The 23,416-nt window shown below is 39.3% G+C and overlaps 1 protein-coding gene across 1 annotated transcript in view; it reads left to right on the forward strand.

The window, feature by feature from the left end:
* The window catches only part of IntS8 (integrator complex subunit 8), a 275,398-nt gene that overhangs the window by 89,072 nt on the left and 162,910 nt on the right, over positions 1-23,416 (forward strand). The window contains exons 6-8 of the mRNA XM_067136226.2: positions 11,376-11,621; positions 20,703-20,931; positions 21,701-21,834. Coding sequence (XP_066992327.2) covers positions 11,376-11,621; positions 20,703-20,931; positions 21,701-21,834 — 609 coding nt within the window. The remainder of the gene's footprint in view (positions 1-11,375; positions 11,622-20,702; positions 20,932-21,700; positions 21,835-23,416) is intronic.

Consider the following 23,416-nt stretch of genomic DNA (forward strand, 5'->3'; position numbering starts at 1 on the left):
ACTCCATTATTTTAACTGATAATGGAGACATTTTAGAGTGTTGGAAGGAACATTTCTGTGTGCTTCTAAATCGTGTCTCAGTGTTGCTGAGGACTTTCTTCATAATATCCATCAGCAGCCCCAACAACCATGGATGGCACTTCCACCCACATTCATAAACTTCACCAAAGCACTCAATGAGCTAAAACCAAGAAAGGCTCCTGGTCCTGATAACCTCCCTCTGGAAGTGATACAAAATGGAGATATACCCTTGAAGACTACTGTAGACTTTCCACACTCATCCTCTTGATTTGGGAAACTCGAGAAGTATGCCTTGAAGAATGCTACCATCATCACTATCTTCAAGAAAGGCAATCATAGAGTATGTGGGAACTACCGTGGTATATCGCTTTTGTCAATTGCAGGTAAAGTTCTTGCAAGGATTCTATTAAACCTGCTCTGAGAGAGGATTTTGCCTGAGTCTCAATGTGATTTCCGAACCTCCAGAGGCTAGACAACTCCAGGAAAAATGCAGAGCAACAGCAGCCTCTGTATTTAGTTTCCTATGATCTGGAAAAAGCCTTTGATTCAGTACCATGATCTGCTATGTGGAAAGTATTGATACATTTTGGATGTCCTGAACGTTATGTGGAATTGGTTCAAGCTCTTCATGATGGCATGACAGGTTCTTCATGGTAACTCAGTATCGGATTCGTTCCCAATCACTCATGGATTGAAAGAAGGCTATGTGCTTGCTCCTACACTCTTTGCACTGTACTTGGCTGCCATGCTGCATGAATCATCTGCAAACAATTTAGCATGGAGATTAAATTTCATTTTGATGGAGGCCTTTTCAGTCTGGCAAGACTTCGCTCACAAAGACGTACTCTGGTTACCTGGTTGACAGAACTGCAGAATGCCGATGACACCGCATCTCCTGCTCTAACACCTGCAGAACTACAACAGCCAGTCAACTGCTTTAAAACTGCATGTGATCGCTTTGGTCTTGCATTAATGCAAAAAAAATGAAGGTACTTGCACAACCTTCCCCAGGATTAACTGTTCCTTAGTTCAGTATCTCCATCTTAGACACAACACTGGAACAGGTTGGTCACTTTTCATATCTTGAAAGCAAGTTGTCTAAATGGTGTACTTGCGAACAAGACGTTGCTCATGCAGCATTTGGACGGTTAATGCACAGAGTCTTCATGAATAACGACTTAAAAGTGCAAACCAAACTCGTGGTGTACAAAGCTGTTGTCATTTCCACGCTGGTGTATGGCTCTGAAACTTGGACACTATCCCCGTGATATCAAAAAACTTGAGTACTTCCTGTCAACTTGTTTGAAAGAGAACACCGTAGACATCAGTAGGCCAAGCGACAAGCAAGAAAACTCCATCAATTACAACCCCACCCTCCTGCATCCATTCAGTGTGATTTGTGTGTATGTATGTTTTATGCCAGGATTGGTCTGTTTAGTCGTCGCAAACACATCCACAAACTGAGTTGAACTGCTCAGTGCTTGCAGGAAGAAGTTATATACACTCGGATTGAGTTACAGCCGCCGCGCCAACGATAAAATCCCAAGAATACTCAAGAATGTCGCTTCCTGATCGGTACTTAAAAGTGCAGTGTCCTTGTCCTGCTAATGTGCTCATGACCTACGGAGTTGAAGGCTTTCCTTACATCTAAGAATGTATCACAACAGTCCTGTTTCTTTGTCTTAGCCATTCTGAAGCAGCCTTTAAACAGTAGTGTGTTTGTGTGTTCCTGAAGAAGAGACAAAACCTCTTTGATAGCAAGAAAACCTTACTAAACTGCAAAGCATCTTATCTAACACATGTTCACACCATCTTTGAAGATAACCATGTGATTTCCCATCGCATTTCTGGTGACACATTCAAAAATCCTCAAACAATTTACTAACATTTAGGATTAACAGCAGGATGAACATGGTTTCAAATTCTGTTGGATGAGAAATGTAACCTGGTCTGTATTCTGAATTTTGAATGGCCTTCAGCCCATCTACTGACCCGGGGCTTTTTCGTCTTGTGTTAGCAAGTCTTGTATGACGCTTTTGGTGAAAGGATCCATGAAGATATCCTTGCCAGAAATGTGCTGTGCTTAATACCCTTATCAGCTAAGCAAGGGAGGTTCGTGAGGAGGATTAGTTAAAGGTGAACTTTAATTCCTAAGAACAACATTCCTGAGCAATGGCTATTCAATGAAACAGATTGATGAAAAGTTATTATTTTTTTAAAATTATTATTAACAAATACATTGCAAATGGGAAATATCCCAGTGGCAATGGTCACTTACAGTAATGTAATAATAAAGTTAACTTATTTATTTATTTATTTATTTATTTATTTATTTATTTATTTATTTGTTTATTTATTTATTTACCGTCTGGCTTTACAGATACAACACACAATGATTTTGAAGAACAAACTATGTATTTATATCCAGGTTATTTATATAGCTGTCTCTGGAAGTGCATGAGCAAAGTCACTCTACTTTCTTTTTGGACATTCGCTGATAATGTGCAGGATGGTCTGCTTAGAGGCACCACAGTCGCAGTTAGGTGTAGGAATTCTTTTCCACTTGTAGTGGAAATCTGCGCAGTTACCAATGACCCAATCGTATCCTGTTAAGAGTAGACCAGGTTTTCCGAGGAAGCTCAAATCCAGGTGGTAGTGACGATCCTATGTGTGGCAAAGTTGACTCAGGCCTTGTATCTTGTCTTCCCTGCCATTCCATAGTAATATTGAAGTTGGTATTCTTCAGTTCTATTGCAGTTCTTATTGGTGGATTTCGGGACCTTAGACGATTCAGATGAACATCGGCGATGTCATCATGTATTGGTAATTGGAGATTATTTATTAATTTCTTAAATTCCCTGAGGAGAGCGTTTTTACGTTGAAGATCTGGTGGGGAGATATGGCTGAGAATAGGTAGACAATATGTGGGTGTAGACCTTATTGTGCCAGTGACGAGACGCATCGTGGTGTTGAGCTGCGTATCTATGAGGTTGGTGTGAGGGCTATTCAGCCAAACAGGAGCGCAGTACTCAGCAGCCGAGAACACAAGTCCCAAAGCGGTGCATCGGAGTAAAGTTGCTGTCGAACCCCAAGTTGTACCACATATATTTTGGATTATGATGTTGCGAGTTCTTACTTTGGATTGGACGTTACAAAGGTGTTGTCTAAAGGAGAGTGTTCTATCTAAGGTAACTCCTAGGTATTTAGGGAATCTATTATGTCTCAATAACTGATTTCCAATGTACACCTGTTTGTTAGCCATCTTGCTGTTTAGATGGAAACAGCATACTTCTGTTTTATTGGCATTAAGTGTAAGTCTTCACAATTTAAAGTACTGTACCAACACTTTTATGTCGTCCGTTAAGGTCATCTCGGATTTCTCGAATGTTGTATCTCTAGTAGCAATAGCCCAATCATCAGCATATCCAAATTTTCTTGAAAATGTGGCAGGCATGTCTGAAATATATAGGCTAAATAAGATTGGAGCAAGAACAGAACCCTGAGGAAGTCCATTATTTAGTGATCTTTTGGTGCTCACCGTATTCCCCATATGTACTTTGGAAAAGTCTTTGGCTTAGCATATTATTCAAGAGCCGGGCAGTCGTCTTACATGGTATCACTTTCAGAAACTTGAAAAGTAGGCTATCCTTCCAGACTGTATCATAGGCTGCTGTCAGATCAATAAAAGCCACTGATGTCTTATGCTTTCTCTGATAGCCTGCTTCTACGAAAGTTGGAAGAGACATTATTTGATCTGTAGTGCTTCTGTTCGGTCTGAATCCTGCCTGCTCCACTGGGATTTTCTCGAGGATCTCTGGGCCAATTCTATTGAGAAGGAGCTTTTCTAGTAATTTATATGTCACACTAAGCAGGGCAATAGGTCGATAGCTCTCCGGTTTATCGCTGGGTTTGCCTTTCTTCAAGATGGCTATGATCTTTGTTTGTTTGAATAGCTTTGGCAATTGCCCACTCTGTAGGATGTTCGTGAAGAAGGTGGACAACCATACTCTGGCTCTATCCCCACAATGAGTGATAAATTCTGGGTGAATACCATCCACACCTGGTGCTTTGCCTGGCTTGATATCAGCAATTGCAATAGTTATTTCATTCTCAGTAAAAGGTCTGGAGTACTTTGATATATCTGGGACACTGTCCTTCAGGATTTTCAGATTCTTCTTTATTCGTTTTGTGAATACTTTATCCCTGCTACTTTTGGATGTTGTGACTATGTGAGATGCAATTTTGTTTGGGTGAATTTCCGAATTCATTCATGTAATGGGTTTTCAATCCGCCAGCTTCCTGAAAAGGGACCAAGCTTCACGACTGGATTTTGTAAAGTCAAGAGATTCAACTTTTGAAATCCACTTTTGTCTTCTTGCAGAATCTAAGCTATTTAAAAGTTGATCTGCAATTTCGTGATCACCATTATCAATGTATTGTTGATAAAGATTATCTGTTTCCTCACTCCATCCAGGGATATACTCTCTATGAAAGCCCCTAGGAATGTGCTTTTTTGCTGTGGATATCACAGCTCTCACGAATCTCTCATATCCTTGACTTGTTGGTGGTATCTTTCACAAAACATTGTCGAGGTCCTCTGTAAAGGCAGACCAGTTAGCTTTACTGAAGTTCCAGCGTGGTTGTGGGGTGGTTGAAACTAGAGGAATCTGGATTCCAAGCTCATAGAGGACTGGTCGGTGCTGGCTATGAGGAAAGCCTGTGAGCACTTTCCCGATGATTGGTAAGGATTTATCGTCTTTGTTTCTAGACACAAAGCATAGGTCAGGGCAGTACTCTAATCTCCATGCTGCAGATCTAAAAGTACCTCGATCCTTGGCGTCAAAAACATGGAAAAAGCCCTTGATTTCAACCCAACCCATTAGCGCCTCTCCATTGTCGTCGTTGGTTCTATAATTTCACTCCTGATGATGGCTGTTCAAGTCTCCTACATAGACAGTTGGGTGTGGATGCACATCTAAAACTTGACTAGGCCACTTGACATTGGGTGGTTTATAGATATTTGAGACTACGGTGGAGCGTACGTAGGTGGCATTACCATACGCGACCAGACATATTTCTCTCCTGGTCAAGGTACAACATTGAGTTAACATAATTACCCAACAACAACAACAACAAAAACAAACAAACAAACAAACAAACAAACAAACAAGCAAACAACAAGAGTACAACAAGAAAATATATGGAGAGAAAATATTATAAGAATTACTACTAGTATAACATTCTAAATCCAGCATCATCATATACGAAATCACACACAACTTAAGTATTTCCACTACTTAACACTACGGCTTACAGTACTATAGGTTGAACTTACTGCTAGCTTAACGTTACAAGTAATAATAAAGTAAAGATAAAAACATTGGTAATTACCCAACAACATTAGTACAACAAGCAATTCCCTGGAAAGAGAATACCTCAAGAAAAACACTCCTAGTTTCACAATCTAAACCAAGCAGCAAGTCACAAATTCAGTGTCCATAATTTACAACTTTTACTTTTCACTTTACACTAGCACTAATGGTCTTCTTAAATAACTTGATACCGGAAGGGAATCTATCAAAGACTGCTGCAGGTAATTTATTCCAATCCCTTATGGTCCTGTTAACGAAGGAAAACTTGCCCACGTTTGTATGCTGGCTTCTGGCCCTTATTTTATGCTTATGATCATTTCTCGATAAGTATGAGGGAGGTTCCAACCTATTCATAATACTACTCCAGGTAGCCCTTCCCGTATAGCTCTTATAAAGACCGCACAGGCGAGCTCTAGTTCTTCTTTCCCAATTAATGGTATTCCTCCTATTCCCACTTATGAAACGCATCGCCCTTTTTTAAATTTTTTTCTAGGGAATTTATTAAACCCACCCTGTATGGATTTGCCTAGTTGTACTTCCTCTTAAAACAATAATCACCACCATCACCATCCCAACACGCAGATCTATGTTCGAGAATCGGTCTTGCCAAGCATTTATAAGCTTTACTTTTGGCTCCAGAATTAGCTTTCTTGTGATTCTGTATAATAAAATGTAATGATCTCCAGGATATCTTAACTACATTTTCCACTTGCTCTGACCAGTTTAAGTATTTTCTAATAGTAACACCTAAGTACTTACAACTATCAACTTCAACAACACTTTCTCCTCCAATTTCGTAATCCCTCTTTCCTGTCATTTTCTTTTTACTGAAGCACAATTTCTTGCTTTTTCCGCTGTGGATTTTCATTCGATTTTCACGCACCCATTTTTCAATCTTATCTAAATCCTGCTGAAGCAATAGTTCGTCCTCCTCTGTCTTTATATCCCGGTATATGATGCAGTCATCGGCAAAGAGGCGCACTTCAGATTTTATCGAATCAGGCATATCATTCATGAAAAGTATGAAAAGAATTGGCCCAATAATGCTACCCTGAGCCACACCAGACATAACGTTTATTGGAGAAGATAGCGTTTCTCCCGCGCACACCATCTGAGTTCTTCCATTGCAGAGCTCTCGTATCCTTTTACAACTCGAGTGTCAATGCCCGTACGCGCTAGCTTGTTAAGGAGGATGTCATGTGGCACAAGATCGAATGCCTTAGCAAATCAATTACTATTGCGTCAATCCTTGACACACTGTCGAGCTTATCCGATATATCTTGGCATACGGAACAGAGCTGACATTCACAGGAGAAGCCTTCCCTAAAACCATCCTGCCCCTTAAATATCATCCCAGAAGAGTCCCATTTTAACCTCAATCTACTATTAATTGCTCCATTTGTTTCCATATGAGTGACATCAAACTTGCCGGTCTGTGGTTATTCAGGTCGCTCTTGTCACTCCCTTTGCGAATAGGAACCGTAATGGCCTATTTCCAGTCTTCTGGAGCCTTTGTATTCAGTGATATATGAAAGATTCTTGTTAAATATGGTAGGATCACTTCAACCCCGAGCGGAAATAGAATCTGGCCCACAAAATTTACTTCTGAGTTTAGAAAGACTTCTTCGCAATAATGAAGCTTTAATTTGGAAATCATTATTAGTTTTCGGAATATTGTCCCTGAATAACAGTGCCGCCGGATTAAAAACCTTTCTGTAGTGCTTATTTAATGCTTCCGTTTTATCTATATCTGTTGTCCCCAAAAAATCACCACCTATACAAAGAGAAGGAACTGACTTTTTCTCTCCCTTCAATCTTTGTATGTATTTTTAAAAATAGGGTTCCAGGAATTCCGATTTTCATTTAGGATATTGTCAAGATATCTCTTCAGCCATTTTCTTTTCTGTTAGCAAAAGCTTCCCCAAACGTCTATATTCTGCTTTGCATGCATCGTTATTATTTTTTCTGTTGAACGCTCTGCTAGTCTTACGTTTAAGCTTCCTAATAGTCGAGGTGTAGTACGGCAGATCTGAATTTCCCCTAATTATCCTTTTGGGAACAAATTTATTCAGTCCATTATTTAAAATGGTTTTGAAATTCTCCCAAATGTTGTCCATCCCCATGCTCTCCTTTAACCAATTAATATAGCACAACCTCAGGTAGTTTTGAAAACCGACGGAGTCTCACCTCGCATAGCAACAAATAGTCTTAGAAATTCCCACATGCCTCGTATTACAAGTTTCCCCAAGAGAGATTGAGTACCACTGCACTGTGGTCACTAATGCCCTGAATTACATCACAGTGTATAACTGACATCCGGTCTGACTAGAGAAACATCTAAGAGTGCTCGTTTACACATGTTCTTTGTAATGACTTTGGAAAAGCTATTAATCCACACTAATAAGTTAACTGCTTCCTGTGATAGGCCCCCAGTAGTTGACCCAGCCCTGTTTACTGAGGGTAGATTTAGATCCCCTGCAATTATGGTTCTTTACCCGTAACTTATATTTGCACACGTCAATTCTGAAAGACGAGTGATCGTGTTTAAACCTGATTTTGGCAGGCGATAAGCTCCAGTAATGACTATATTTTGTTTTTTTGGATGCATTATTTACCTCCTCCCCAGTTATTTCACAGTCATCAAGAACACATTTTAACGTACTGCTTAGCTCTGACCTGACACAAATGAAAATTCCCCCTCCTTTAGACCCTATATCCTGTCTAAACGTTACATCCTTAGCCAAAAAACATGGTCACAATGATTCTCTTCCTTTGAGTCTGGCTTTCTTGCCATACATACCATCTGTCATGAATAGGATTGGCAAAATTCTCAGAAGGCACATCATCAAAACCATCGTTAAGCCTAATTACAGATAATTGCTTGCGATCTGTTAAAAATTTTATTGGTTTAAACTGTGCTGGAATACACTTGAGACTAGTTCATACATAGCTCAGTTCTGCATAATTCTGTTTTATACATAGGCTACATTTCTGTTGGTCCCAGCAAAATATAACTTGAGAACATATTAATTAAACCTCATTTGTGTGTAATCCATTCATACATAATTTGGTGTTATTTGTATTCATTTTCATTAAATGCAGTTTATTTGTACATAATAAAATTAAAATGATGTCAATGATGTACGCATTTCCTCTGATCAAAACACAGGCGAGTTAGAAATGTCGGCGCTCTTTGCGGTGGAACTTCAGCTGCAGATGTTGGGGGGATGCTGTGGAGTAGTGTAACAAAGGTGGCTTTTAACTAAAAGAGGAATATTACGAGCCAGGCACCTGTTCATGGAATACAGTTGATTTGCACATAACAGAATTCAAATACTGTAATACTGTAGGGCCCGGTTTCATCAACACATGTTAAATATATACTAACAAGTAGTTAGTTAATACGGAGTTAGAAATTTAACATCTTGTTAGGTTTCTTGCGTTTCATCAAACTTTTCTTGTGAAATGTTAACTAATCTACTGTTAACTCTCCCAGTATTGCGAACTGGTGCGAATCAAGGAGGCAGTGGTACGAACATGCTGTTTTACAGCGCGCTCCGATGCGCTTTTGTTTGAGCACAGCTGTAAAATATGGCGCGTGAAGTGAAACGTAATCGTAGTTCTAATTTTTCCTCCTTCGAAGAAGAGTTGTTAATTGAATTAGTTAGTAAATATATATATAAGTTATTGAGTGCAAGCGCACAGATGGCTTGACGATAAAAGAAAAGGACGAGGCGGGGGAAAAGTCCGCGAGGTTTTCAATGGGGCAAACAGATACTTTCTTTTAGCGGGTATCCGCTGTCACCTAACAAAATCACTTCGTTAATTGTCCCACTTCAAACTGTGCTCCGATATGGGAGTTATTAAATATTGTATTGTCGTGTGCAGAACCAGACTACCTAGCAAGTATATCCCTGATTTGGAGGTTAGGCTCACTAATCACCTGAACATTAACAGAGAAATATCCCTTTCGATTACGATATATTTCGGCCCAATTGCCTCCAGGTGATTGGATTCTTACATGTGTGCAATCTATTGCACGTAGAACAAACACCAGTAAAACGGCTTATTTCATAGAAGTCGCGGATAATTTACAGACGCTCTTCTACTGAAGGGAATGTTATATACCTCCTTCTCATGGATGCTATGGCTGCAGACACACGACAAACAACTCTGTTAACAGTGGCTTTAGAAATTCCAGCATTGTCTCCGGCCATTATGTGAAAATAACCAGTAGCAAAAACTCGTAATATTATCAGTACCTGCAACATTGGAGAAAGAGGTAAGTTTCTCTTCGTAGGATATTCTAACCTCACTTGAATTTCGTCAACAACCTTAGCAACGACTGTTTTCGATAACCTGTATCTATGAAGAAATGTCGGATCCGTCAAATTTTCAAAGCCATTACGTCGCTGAACTCTTCTTCGATCAGGACTGTTTTGTAAAAGATCTAAATAGAGCAATTCCGCCTCGAAAGCGAGATTCACAGCAGCCATTTTGGAACAGGTTGCTAAATGCTAATGTTAGCCATTTAACATTGGAAAAGGCTGATGTTAACTTTAATACGCAGTTTAACATTTGTTAATGTTAACATTTGTTGATGAAACGCAAATTTTCTTAAATCGTATGTTAAAATGATTTAACACCTTGTTAAGTACTAACATGTGTTGATGAAACCGGGCCTAGATATATAAATTTCCCCGGCATTGTTGGCAGTGGGGGAGTTTACCTGCAGATATCAGAGGAGTGCAGTCATATAGTGAAGGTATGGGAAGTGACCATACACCATAAAGTTGAAGTAGAAAGATCACGAGACCTGTGTTTGGGACGTAGGACATGCTTCTGTTCTAACCATAAGCAGGTTATTTAAATGGGATACATTAAAATGATGCCTACAGCTGACATTTTCCGTATTGAATAATAAAAGCTGCAGTCTATCATCCATCAGTGGCATGAAATGACATTAGTAGACGAGTAAGTTTGAGTGGTGTCTTTAAAAGTAGGAAAGATCACAAAATGAAGATAAAGTTGGAATTCAAGAGGACAAATTGGAGCAAGTATTCATTTGTAGGAAGGGGAGTTAGGGATTGGAATAACTTACCAAGGGAAATGTTCAATAAATTTCCAATTTCTTTGCAATCATTTAAGACAAGACTAGGAAAACAACAGATAGGAAATCTGCCACCTGGGCAACTGCCCTAAATGCAGATCAGTAACGATTAATGAAAAAAGAAATGGAAAAGTGAAATTGTATGTTACTGTGAGTCGACCATGGAGAACAGCAAGAGGAAAACTTTTCTTCAATGATTTCAGAGAACTTGGAATTTTATCAAACATTTCCTTTGTTATTTCAACTCCTAATTCCTCTTATAAATGAATGTTTGCCCCAGTTCATTCTCTTGAATTCCAACTTTATTGTCTTATTATGTTCCTTTCTTTAAAATCGCACATCTCGCTTATTTGTCTATTAATGTAATTTCATGCCATCGCTCCACTGACAGCTTGTAATTGTACCGCTTAGAAGAGTAGCTCTTCTCCTTGCACTCAAGTCTTCCCAACCCAAAGTTTTCCTAACACCACTCTTTTGTCGGAAATCACCCAGAACAAATTGCATTTGTCAGATGTGCTGGCAGTAGTACCAAAACCTGTAGCTCTGATCCTCTCCAACAGAAATATGACCTAGGCTACTGTAGCTTAGTGGTGGAGAATCTGAAGGTTGGGTTGGGATTCCACTGGTGTTGTTTGGCCATTTTGTTCTGTATTTTACATCTCTTTGAAGACAACTTAAATATAAGTTTATTTCAATAATTTTTTAAAAATATTTACCACTCTTTTTCTTGAGCGTGTTTATCCGGTTTTCTCCTCATTGTACATGTATCAAATGTAGAGTGACCTCCTCAGCCAGAGTGGATGCTGGTTAACTTTGATATGTAATGTCCATTACTACCTTAATATCGTTTGAACCTTTCTGTTTGTTTCCAGGGACTTGTGAATGTTTTACAAGCTGATAACCTGAAGAGGGAGATCCCTCAAGTACATCGAGATATATTGGAATTGGATATTCAAGGTGCAATGTCCAGTGGTAAATTTACTGTGGCTAGAGATCTACTACTTCAAGTGCAAACACTGAACGTTGTTTGCCGCGTGGTCAAAGGATTGCCGTCCTGTGCAGATTACATTCTCAGGTTACAACACGGCAAAACCAAAGCAGTTGAAATGCTTATAAATGTAAGCTGTATAGTTTTCATGTGTGCTTGAAAGAATGAATCCGATGATAAGTTGAGGGAAGGGAGAAAATCCACTATGGATAGCTGCCCTAACACTAATGAAACCACAAAGGTTCAGCTTACTAATTACAGTAATCTCTGAAGACAGTTGAAATTAATTTTCATTGGAATTTAAAGAAAATATCAATATTCTTTATTTTTGGGCAGCTACCCCCTGATGAATTCTGTATAGTCAAATTACTTTAAGCTACACAAATGAGTTGTATGAGAATCTACTCCTCTGAGTATTATCTCCAGTGCAGATTTAATCATAGCCTACTGGGACAGCTATCAATAATCCTTTTTCAGATTTTAGGTTCGCTATGAACTATTCATGTGCTTGCTTCAAATGATAGACTGTTCTTGATAATCCATGTAATTCTTCTTTTTCTCAGTCTGTTTCCTTTCCCGATTCTCTCTGTGGTTTGTCTCACAAAGTTTGAGAGTTGAAGAAAGCAATCACAAGCTCGTGGTATTCTGAAGTACTACCTGTTCCAAACATTTCTCTTTCATTCATTAGACTGTTTTGCCTGAGCAAACAGTTTTCATTTCCTGTATGAGAACAATTAAGCCATTTACCCTCCCCGGAGAGATATTTCAACCCACTTGATAATCCTCTAAGAAGTTCAAGAAAACAAATAGATCTACCCTATTTCACGGAATTTCTTAATCTGATGTAAATACTTTCTTTTCCACAATACTATTTCATTCTTTTCAATAAGCACTCACTAGCGATTTCGAGATACGTAAATGTTCATAATTTTCAAAAGTCTGTGAAGAGTTGCTTGACAAAATGTAGGCAAAGTTTCTTCACCATTAACTGAAGCTAATATTTTATCAAGAGTTTGTATTCCATTCCTTAAAAAAAGAATTATTTTAAAAAATTTTTTTACAGGTGACATCTTTTGCAAAACTGTCATATTTTTCACTTAGCTTTGTCGCTTTACGTGTTTTCTTAGCAGTAGCCAGTTTCCTATCAACTTTAAATTCTTTACTAACACGGTAAATGCTACAACTTATAAATCTCGCTTTTACCTGGTTGGCTGAGTTACAATTACAATGGTAAATGTTTGCCTTAGAAATACCTGTTACATCGGCCACCGTACATGTTGCTTCATCCAGAGTACTTCCAGGATTTTCTTCACAAAATTTGGAAAATACATTTAACACACATCTTCTCACCACTCGTTAGTGGTTTTCCTTTTTTATGTTTAATCACAGACTAGTCTGTTTCACAACTGATTTCGGCCTACAATCACGGCACTTTCACATTAGCACACACATATACTGCATTGACGTTTGCACTTCCAACTAATTAAAAAATATAAATGATAAACATTGTGTATTATTTATATTCACAATAAACTCAGAACAAGCAAACAGAAAACTGGACACAAGTGCTTCGGATCAGCAAACACTGAGCTAATGAGCTCAAAGAACAATGTTTGTGAAGTGGATCATCGTTTCCCGCAAACTTTTCCGTCAAGTGACTTCCCCCCCCTATGTTTGGGAGATCTAACGTATTTGTATATACATGCAGGAAGAATAGGGAATACTTAAATTATATTGCTAATAATGAGCAAAAACACCATATTATGTTAGGCTTGTTACATTTCTTCCAAACTATGTACGTTGAGCAACATTAACTTTTGTGCATATGTCCATATAGGGAGTGCGTTACTAAAACCAAACCTCGCACAGGTTGCATACTCCAACTCTCAAACATGGTGAGACAGATTATAGATAAGGTAGTTTAACAAAGCCCTCCGGCTTGCTCAGTTCTTCCACCACTCCTCTTTTAGCACTACATTGCTGTCGACTCTTTTAGTTTCAAAATAGTCGATTAGAGAGTTCCTGCATCTCATAGTAGGTCATCCTGGCCTCTTCACATTCACTGTATCCATAAATGTTTTCTTTGGACTTCTCTCCCCTGGCATTCTCATCATGTGTCCAAACCATTTCAGCTTTGTTCCAATTATCTGGAGTAATTGGGGATTGCTGTTATTCACTTCTTCTACCGCTTTTCCCACATCTGTGGGGTCGTGGGTGCGTCTATGTCACATGTGGATTTGGCCCTATTTTACAGCTGAGGCCCTTCCTTACGCCAATCCGATGTGGAGGAATGTATTCACTACTTTGTGTTTCTGTGGTAGTTAGTAGTGTGATGTGTTGTCTGAATATAAAGGGGAGAGTGTTGGGACAAACAAACACCCAGTCCCTGAGCCAGAAAAATTAATCAGACAGAATTTAAGTCCCTGACCTGGCCAGGAATCGAACCTGGGACCCTCTGAACCAAAGGCCTGAATGCTGAGGATTCAGCCAAGTAGTCTGACCCTTCTATTATTCAAGTATGCAGAAATATGGAGAATTTGGTCAGAACTGAACATCACTCTAGCAACATGTTGCAGTGTTGTGATATTGCAGTAGATTATTACATGTATTAACCCGTTAACTGGGGAGCGCGCGATACGGTAACTCCGTTCTGGTGGAGACGAATTTTCGTAACTCGAAAAATAATCAAATAAATTCAAGAAACCTTCCAAATTTTTATATACTTGATAATAAAATGCAACGTATATCCTAATTCTGATGTATAAAGTGATTTTTTGCCTATTTGTTAATATTTGTGGGTGTTTTAGTTTTGGAGCAAAAACGACCTAAGTCTCGTACTAACTTATATTATAAATATAAAGTTCTTTTCGGAATATCTATATTTTCATATTAATTTCAGGAAAATTAAAAGCCTGTACACTGCAAATACACTTTATCATTAACTAATCTACAATTTCTGAAATAAATACCACAGTTGAGAGAAATACATTTCATGCAGGGTTTGCAATCGCAGTAATAAGTTGAGAGTAAGTACTTACAGTGGTAGCCTGGTTCTAATCGTCTTCTCACAATAATTACTTCTTTATCGAAATGAATTTACACATCAGGACTGATTTCACTAATTATATTATTTACACTAGTCACACAGTTTACATCTCACGCACTGTTTTTACACATCTTGCATGTGACAAGCACGGAAACACGGAGCTGCACAGAGAGCGACGTCGCAGTCACTGCACCTGTAGATTGTTTCACGTCTCTCTCTTTTCGCCAGACACACCACGCACCTCTTCACACCATGCTGCCTTCTTTCCGATGGTGGATTCACATCAGGAAAATGCCTACCGCTGAATCTTTCTGTGGGAGCAGCGGGAAGTGGTCTAACTGAAAGGACAGGCATTGCTTCAGAGGGGGTTGAACCTGTGTACTTTTCGAGGATTTTATCGATGAGGTGAATTCTGAACTGCAGGTGATTGCATTTTCCTCCATGTTGCCGGAAAATGATGAATGAATTGAATACCACGAGGTCCAGAAGGTGACGGAAAATTTTCTGGTAATATTTCTTCATTCGCTTCCTTGCTGTGGAATACGTAATGACGTACTAATCGGAAAGGTCAACTCCCCCCATAGAATCATTGTAGTCTATGCAAATTACAGGTTTCTCTTCGGTTTCGTCCTTTCCTCTGATACGGACAGTTCGCATTTCAGCATCGTGGATACTACTGGGCATGCAAATATCTCTCTTGTCCTTCCATTTTAGAACCATGAGTTTCTTTCGATAAGCAGCCGTTACCTCTCCTTTCTTCAGCATTTTACACATAAGTTCCTTAGAGAGATTTTTTCGGTTGGTTCTTACTGTACCCACTGCGTCAGTATCGAGGTCATTTAGCAGGTCGTATAATTCAGGGCTGCTATAGTAGTTGTCCATTCCTATCAGATATCCTTGTTTCAGTAGATTATCTGCCACAATTCTCGTCGGCTTGGAAGACTGTGATAGATCAATGCCATGGACTTCACTCTTTAGTTCTGTTGATTTTCCCGTGTACCACAACATATTCCACACGTAACCCGTTTTCGCTTCGCAAATTTTGTGAGATTCCATTCCGAACCGGGACCTTTTCTTTGGAATGTATACCTTCCAACCAAGGCGACCTTTCCATAGAGGAAGGCTTTCGTCTATGGACAGCTGGTCATCCGGGATGTAAGCCTGTTGAAACATTTTCACAAAGTGATCGAAGACTGGCTTTACCTTGTATAGTTTAGGAGGCATCTGCCCATCGTAGGCCTCATTGTAAGAAAAATGGAGAAATTTCAAGAGAAGGAAAAACCTCTTTTCCGTCATGGTCTCGTAAAATATGGGCGTGGCAAGTAACTTGTTACGAGAAAAATGATGCCCCATTGTAGGTTTGTGGATAATCCCTTGAAGAAGCAAAAGTCCGAATAAAAGTTTTATTTCATCCTTATTTGTAGGTGTCCAGTCTTTTTCCCTACTCCTCCGTTTCATTTTGTGCACCAGTGTTTTCCACAAATTTTCTGTTGCGCATAAATATTAGTTTGCTCAGCAATATACTGACAGATAGTATCGTCCACAAACAGTTCGTAAATATCCTCTGGAGTCTTTACATCCATAAACTGTCCTTTTACTCCAGGAATGAACTTTGCTGGAAATCTACTCCTTTTCTGTCCATCTTCTACCCACGTAATAGGCTCTGACATATCACTGCAGTTTGAATCTGCCTGTATCTCTCCATCGTCACTGTCGTCACCCGAGGTGTTACTTTCGAACCCGCGACCATTCGCTGTGATAGCACCAGAATGCTGTCCTGTACCACATGTGCCTCCTTCTCCAGAGAACGAATTATCTTCACTATCTGAATGGAAGTCACTGAAGTCATCGTCCTCGTCGCTAAACTCCAACATTTCATGTACAAGTGAACGCAAGCTGTCATCACGTAATTCTTCAACTCAATGTCGTTTAGAAGACATAATTATGACTGAAAAGTACTCTTATGAAACAACAGAAGTGCAACGCATCTATAAGTTCAAATTCACTCCTCCCCGAAATTACACACTCCTTTTCACACTGATATACTATACAGTTCCCAGTCTCATAAAACACTAAAGCATTCGAGTAAGCACTTAGCAAGAACGCAGCTGATTAGCCTAGTTCCCGTGCGAGGCGAACACATAGCGCGCTTTTGCATGGAAGCGAATTATGTTGAATGATATACAGCTCTCTCTGATCTGTTTCTGTTAAGTGGAAGTACTTACTAAAAATACCACTTGATGACAGGGGCATGCAGATAACGAGGACTGAATTTCATAACTCTGGCTAAGCTGAGAGTCGAGGAAAAAAATGAAATAGCAGCGTACGACTGAAGTTGCTCTCCCCACCTGGCGGGTTATTTCCTCGAGCGACTCAAGTCACGCTCCCCAGTATACGGGTTAATGAACAAACGTTTCAACTAACTGAACACAAAGTATTTCTAACTGCAGCATACAATGAAACATTGAAAGAAAATCTTCATATTGCACCACAGGAAAGAACTTCAAGTACATATGTACACTGTGAAACAAAATTTGTATTTAAACATGTCGAACATAGTTGATTTAATGCCAGTACTCTCTTGAATGCAGCCAAGGCTCACAGGTGCTCGATGGTGGGAAGCTGTGCAGAATCGCATTCAGTTTGTGGTTCCATCCACTTGAAGGCGAATGCTTCACCTGCAATTTTAAAATTGTTGTAATGTATTTAAACTACATGTAAAAACTCATTTTGTGTTCAGATTATAATTTTTAAACTAATCCTGATGATTAGAATTATATCCATCATCCACCAGTTAAGTAGATGAGATACAATTATCCCCTCTATGTCACTATCACTATCAGCCATATTCAATCATTTTTACGATGTGGCCTCTTTAAGTCCGAAGCAAGGTAGGTTTTCATGAGGTCTCTCCATCTGGGACGGTCTTGAGCGATGTTCTGCCAATTGATCCCAGTAATCTTCCGGATGTCTTTATTCCATCTGTCCGGTGGTCTTCCCCTTGGTCTGAGATGATCTTTCGGACACCACTCAAGCACAAGCTTTGTCCACCTACCATCAGTTCTCCGAGCAACATGGCCTGCCCACTGCCATTTTAGGGTAAATACCCTTTCTAAAATGTATCAGGGGTAAAATGTCAACTCCCAGATCCTAAGCCATACCTAACAGAGGTGGACAATTTATTAAAAGCTCTCGTATAGAAGCCAAAAGAGATACGGTTTACTCTGCCATCTAGTAGAGTAAAATGAAATGTTGAAAATTGAAGCACAGCAGCCTAAATGGAGTTAAATTACATTGCCTTTACATAGTTGCCAAGGCCACACAAGTATTATGACCAGGGAACATCTCTCTTTAGGAAGCTAAAACTAATTATATTTTGCATTATCTTTATGAATCGTGACGTGTGGAGTTGAAAAATGGAGTATTCATTTTCCATATTTTTTCCATATTTTGGAGTTTAGCACATATGTTCCATATTCTTTGTCATTGAATTCAATATAGTCCATATTTCAGCTAAAAAGTATTAAATTATATTAAATTAGCAGTCCTCTCAATAATGGAGAAATAAATTAAAAATCTATATTCGAAAAATTAATATTTTAACTGGTGTGCAGGTCATTATCACGCCTGTCCACGTCTGGGCTGATAAAATAAGCTGATAAGCGGTGCGAAGGAGAGAGGTTGAGCCCGGAAGTGGTGGAGATCAGCCGGTCAATACCGTGACTATCTGAATCGCTCTTACAGCACTGATAAGCTGCATTACATAACATCAACTGTCTGTGCCATAATTTCATAACTACGGAAATCTCATTCATCGACTATGTGCTCGTGGTTTCCGCATTAGTTCGTAATTCGGGCATTCCCTTAGATTGCTTGTAGTTCACTACCAATCATTCACAGTTTGAATTAGCAGTGAGATGGATCATAATGTTCTTGTACATTCAGTGTGTGCAGTTGTATATTGATATTCATTGAAGACATTAACGTTGTTACAATATGCTTAAAGTAGCTCAGTCGACCAGTTTAAAATTGAAAATTTACATATCAGAATTTAAAGATTTTTTTATCAACTGACAGTAAGATATTTCGTAATTTGTGTCATTGTACAGTGACATCTACTCAAAGGTTCCTTGTCCAACAGGATGTTTCAACCAGTAAACACCAGGCTAACAAACAACAAGATTGCAAGCAGAGACAGTTGTTTCTGACACAACCAGCAACTTCCAGTGTAACGTCCGAGTTCAGCACCGATCTCTGCCATGCTCTCATCTCTGCTGACATACCTCTCTTCAAACTGAATAATCAGTGCTTCAGGGAATTCCTCGAGATATATACTAAACGATCCATCCCGGATGAGTTAACGTTCAGAAAAACGTACTGTTCAGCCATATACGATGAAACTGTTCGGAAGATAAGGCAAGAGATTAAAGACGGTCCAATTTGGGTTTCCATTGATGAGACAACAGACAAAGAAGGCAGGCTAATTGGCAACGTAATCATTGGTTTGTTAAGCAAAGTTTATTGTAAACGGATTCTCTTACACTGTGATGTTCTAGAAAAGTGCGATAACAAAACTATAGCAAAACTGTTCAATGAGGCTATGGATATCCTCTGGCCACAGGGCGTTAAGTATAATAAAGTGTTACTTTTTATTAGCGATGCCGCACCTTATATGATAAAAGCCGGAGATGCATTATGTGTTGTATATCCTAAGATGACTCACTTAACATGTGTAGTACATGTCTTTCATCGTGTGGCAGAAGTGGTGAGAGGCAGTTGCTCCAAAGTAGATTTATTGATTTCCTGAGTGAAAAAAGTTTTCCTCAAAGCCCACAGAAGAGTTCATCTTTTGAAAGAAATGTACCCAGAGATTCCATTGCCGCCTAAGCCGATTCTGACTTGGTGGGGTACGTGGCTGCAAGCGGTTGAATATTATGTTGAACATATGGACTATATTAAGAACATTCTGCATGCCATGGACTCTGAAGATGCAACCTCAATTGAAGCCGCGAAAACAGTTGTCTGCAATACAAGTGGGGGAAATGACTTAATGTTACATTCAGCATAATTTTTCATGCATCACATAAACACTAAAAAGGCTCCAAAACTCGCATCTCTCACTTTCTGAAAGTTGTGAAATTGTGAATAAAACTGTGGAACAACTAAATTGTGGTACAGGTAAAGTTGCAGAAGTAGCAAACATGAAGATGGCCACTGTACTTTCAAAGAACCCTGGATATGAAGAAATGACAAAGGTTGCTGCAATGCTGTGTGGAGATTGAAGTGTAAAATTAACATTGGTTTTAACCCCAGCAGATATTGTGAAGTTGAATTATGCCCCCATTACCTCTTCCGATGTTGAACGCAGTTTGTCAGTATAAATCTGTCCTTAAAAGATAATGGAAGAAGATTCACTTTTCAGCACTTACAAGAACATTTTGTAATCCATTGTTTTTGTAACAGAGAATAAAAGATTGTGTGTTCTTCAAATATATTAAAATGAGAAGTGCAGCATTATGTTGCATGTAGATCTACTTTGTTTAGCTTCTTTGAACTTTGACATTAAATAGAAATTAATGTTATATGTGTAATTTTAAATCCATATATAATTCCATATTTCAATAAAAATAAATATATATGTACATATTTCAATAATTATTAGTACATATAAATCCGTTCCCTGATTATGACCAAATGACTTCCGTAACTCCTTAGCATTTATTCCCTTTCATTGTGTGGTCTACTGCTTTGTACTTCGTGCTCCATTTTGCTCAGTCCTCGACACAGTTCAGAGTTATGCCCACTGAGGATGTGTCCTCCTTTCATGCATTGAGCCATCGTTTCTTATATGCTGTTGTAATCGACAGGCCTCGAGGTTCATTTCTGCTATTGCTGCACAGTATGTGGCCATTCCACCTCTGATGACTCTTTTTCTCGCGTATTGGAGCCACTCCAGATGCTGTCTGCGCATCCTGATTCCTGATGATGCCCAGTTTATTGAGGCCTATTGGCCATTGAAATTTCATTAGTAATACAGAAATTTTTGTTGTTTTGGTATCCTGCTAGCAAAGAAGGTAATTTACTCTATTGTGATGCATTACCTGTCATGTTAACTGCTGTTTTATAGGAAAATATGATATTAAGATAGTTGTTCTTCCCATGTAGGCCTTGAAACCAGTCTTGTCACAAGCATCCAGTATAGAACAGCAGAGGATTAAGCTGTTCCTCCTCAGTTTGTGTGAGCATAGCCCCATGCTGGAACGTGTGGTCATGACGCCAGAATTGATTGGTTTACTTTCTCCAGCTGAAAAGAAAGAGATTGTTGTTTATGGAGAAACAGCTGCGGAGGTTCCCCCTCTTCTGCTCAACACTGGCTGGGATTTACCTGATTTGGGTAAGTAAAGGATTCCTCCCTTCCCCTCTTATCGGTAAATCGTTAAGAACTCCATGAATAATTATTCTATTGTGTACGTTGTACAGTTAAGAGAATTGCAACTGAATACATTGGATACTGCAGACATAGAAGCAGTGACCTTCAGAAGCATTTTCTGGACCTCCCTAAGCATATTCTGTGGAAGTCAGAGAAAAACATGAGCTGAGCAAGGCTGGTTATAGAAAACCAAATCTTGCTTTTTCTAGGCTTCATTTTTTTATTCACGTCAGAATTCTACCACTGCAGTAAACAAAAGACAAGTTCTTATAATCACAGCAATAGAACCAGCTTTTGGGTGGTTAGGCCGTGGGGCATAATGCAGAGTTTCGTCCAGACGTGCCATTTGGACTCATCAGCTGGAATGGCACGCCCCTCCAAGACAAGTTGCTTTATGTCACAGCAATACAGATAGGTCTTACGGCAAAAATGGGGCAGGAAAGCACTAGGAGTGGAAAGGAAGTGGACGTAGCCTTAATTAAGGTAGAGTCCCAGCATTTGCTTGGTGTGAAACTGGAATACCAAGGGAAACCATTTTCAGGACTGCCAACAGTGTTGCTGTGACATAAAGCAAATTGTAAACATTTCCAGTTCACACATTGAAATCACCCATTAGCGCTATCCTGTTGTTGATTCTGGCTACACTGTCACTCAGTGCTTCATGAAACTTGTCTCCCTCATGTAAGGAACACTATTCATACGACACTCACAAATGAAACATACCCTGTTTCAGGTAACACCAGGCTGCAGGTGGGGAACTTGGAACATCAGCTGATCATGACGTACCAGCCTGAGGAGATAAAGGAACTGTTGTTTAAACTGTCCTCTTTCAATGCTGTCAAAGAGCAATGGAGAGTAAACAATAAGGTATTACTGTTTAATTGAGTCCTCAGTCAGACAATATGATACAGGCCAGGTTGAGTGGTTCATATGGTTGAGGCGCTGGCCTTCTAACCCAATTTTGCACGTTCTGTCCTGGCTCAGTCCGGTGGTATTTGAAGGTGCTCAAATGCATCAGCCTCATGTCGGTACATTTACTGGCACATTAAAGAACTTCTGCGGGACTGAATTCTGGTACCTCGGCATCTCCAAAAACCATAGTAGTAGTTAGTGTGACGAAAAGCAAAATAACATTATCGTATTTGCCAACTTTCCCGATTTAGGCAGGATTCTTCCAGTTTTTGAAATTTTTTCCCACTTTCCGATTATTCTATTATTTCTCCCGATTTTAGCTTATTTTTGGTGAACTTCAAACATTTGTTTTCAAATCCTGTCATTTCAGCTTTGTACGCAAGTGACAGGAATACTTCGCTCATTGGCCGCTTTCAAATAAAATATCTACATTTATTAATACGAGATATGCACGGGAATGTGCAGTATTTATTGAAACCTGTATATTGCAATGCATATATCTATTGTCAATCTCTTGTTCTTGTGTGCTATGTTCGTAATACCAATATAAATGGTCCGTTATTGGACATTATAAATTATCCAGCTAACTCATTCCTAGTTGCCAGCGTTTCGCCCCCATGTGCTAGGCTAATCATTACAATTTCAATTGGAAAACGGGAACTGGTAAATGTTGATTCTGTAGTCAGATCATCAATCACCAAATCTACTTGAGTGGTGTTAGCAGTATGCAAGCCACTGAATGACACTGTAAATAACCACCAGGTGACACAGAACTGCTAGATGGTGTTTCCACATCAACCAACGTAAATAAAATGAAATGTTCCCCTTAGTGCTTGTTAAAATCATGCTGAAATGTAGTTGGACAATTGTCAGGATTGCACATGAAGATATGGTTGAAACTGACACATTCTTGATTTGTGGCTGGCATAAATTTGCAATTCATTGCAGTGTCCATGAAGTTAACCTGACTAAATGATAGATAAGATAAAATTAATGAACTGAAGGAGAGAGTGTGATAGTCAAATGGAATAGGTTACATCAATCAATTAATCAATACTGATCTGCATTTAGGGCAGTCGCCCAGGTGGCAGATTCCCTATCTGTTGTTACTGTATATGTTGTGTATCTCATACTGACAGTTGTGAGATTCAAAGGGAAAGGAAGGGGCGGGGCAAGGAGAGAGAGGCGGTACAAGGGGTGAGGGGTTGGGGCAAGTGGAGAGGTCAGGAAAGGAGAGGGAAATTGGAGGGGAAAGGGGGGTAATAAAGGCGGGGCGTGAAGGATGAGGAAAAAGAGATGGCTGCTGAGGGAAGGTGTAGTGAATATTATGAAAAACTGAATTATGACTTGTTGGTTTGATGTTTGTAAAAATGGGAATATGAAGGTCAGATAGGATATTTGGCTTTTCTGAAACGTCATTAAGATTATGATTTGGGTTAAAATATTTATCTGTATGTATGAAGCGGCTTTCAGTGATTTTAGGGAGGGGTCCTTTGTTAATGATTTTGAGAATTTCCATATCTTGTTTTATGTCTGT

The sequence above is a fragment of the Anabrus simplex genome, chromosome 1 (genome assembly GCF_040414725.1).
Source record: "Anabrus simplex isolate iqAnaSimp1 chromosome 1, ASM4041472v1, whole genome shotgun sequence".
NCBI lineage: Eukaryota > Metazoa > Arthropoda > Insecta > Orthoptera > Tettigoniidae > Anabrus > Anabrus simplex.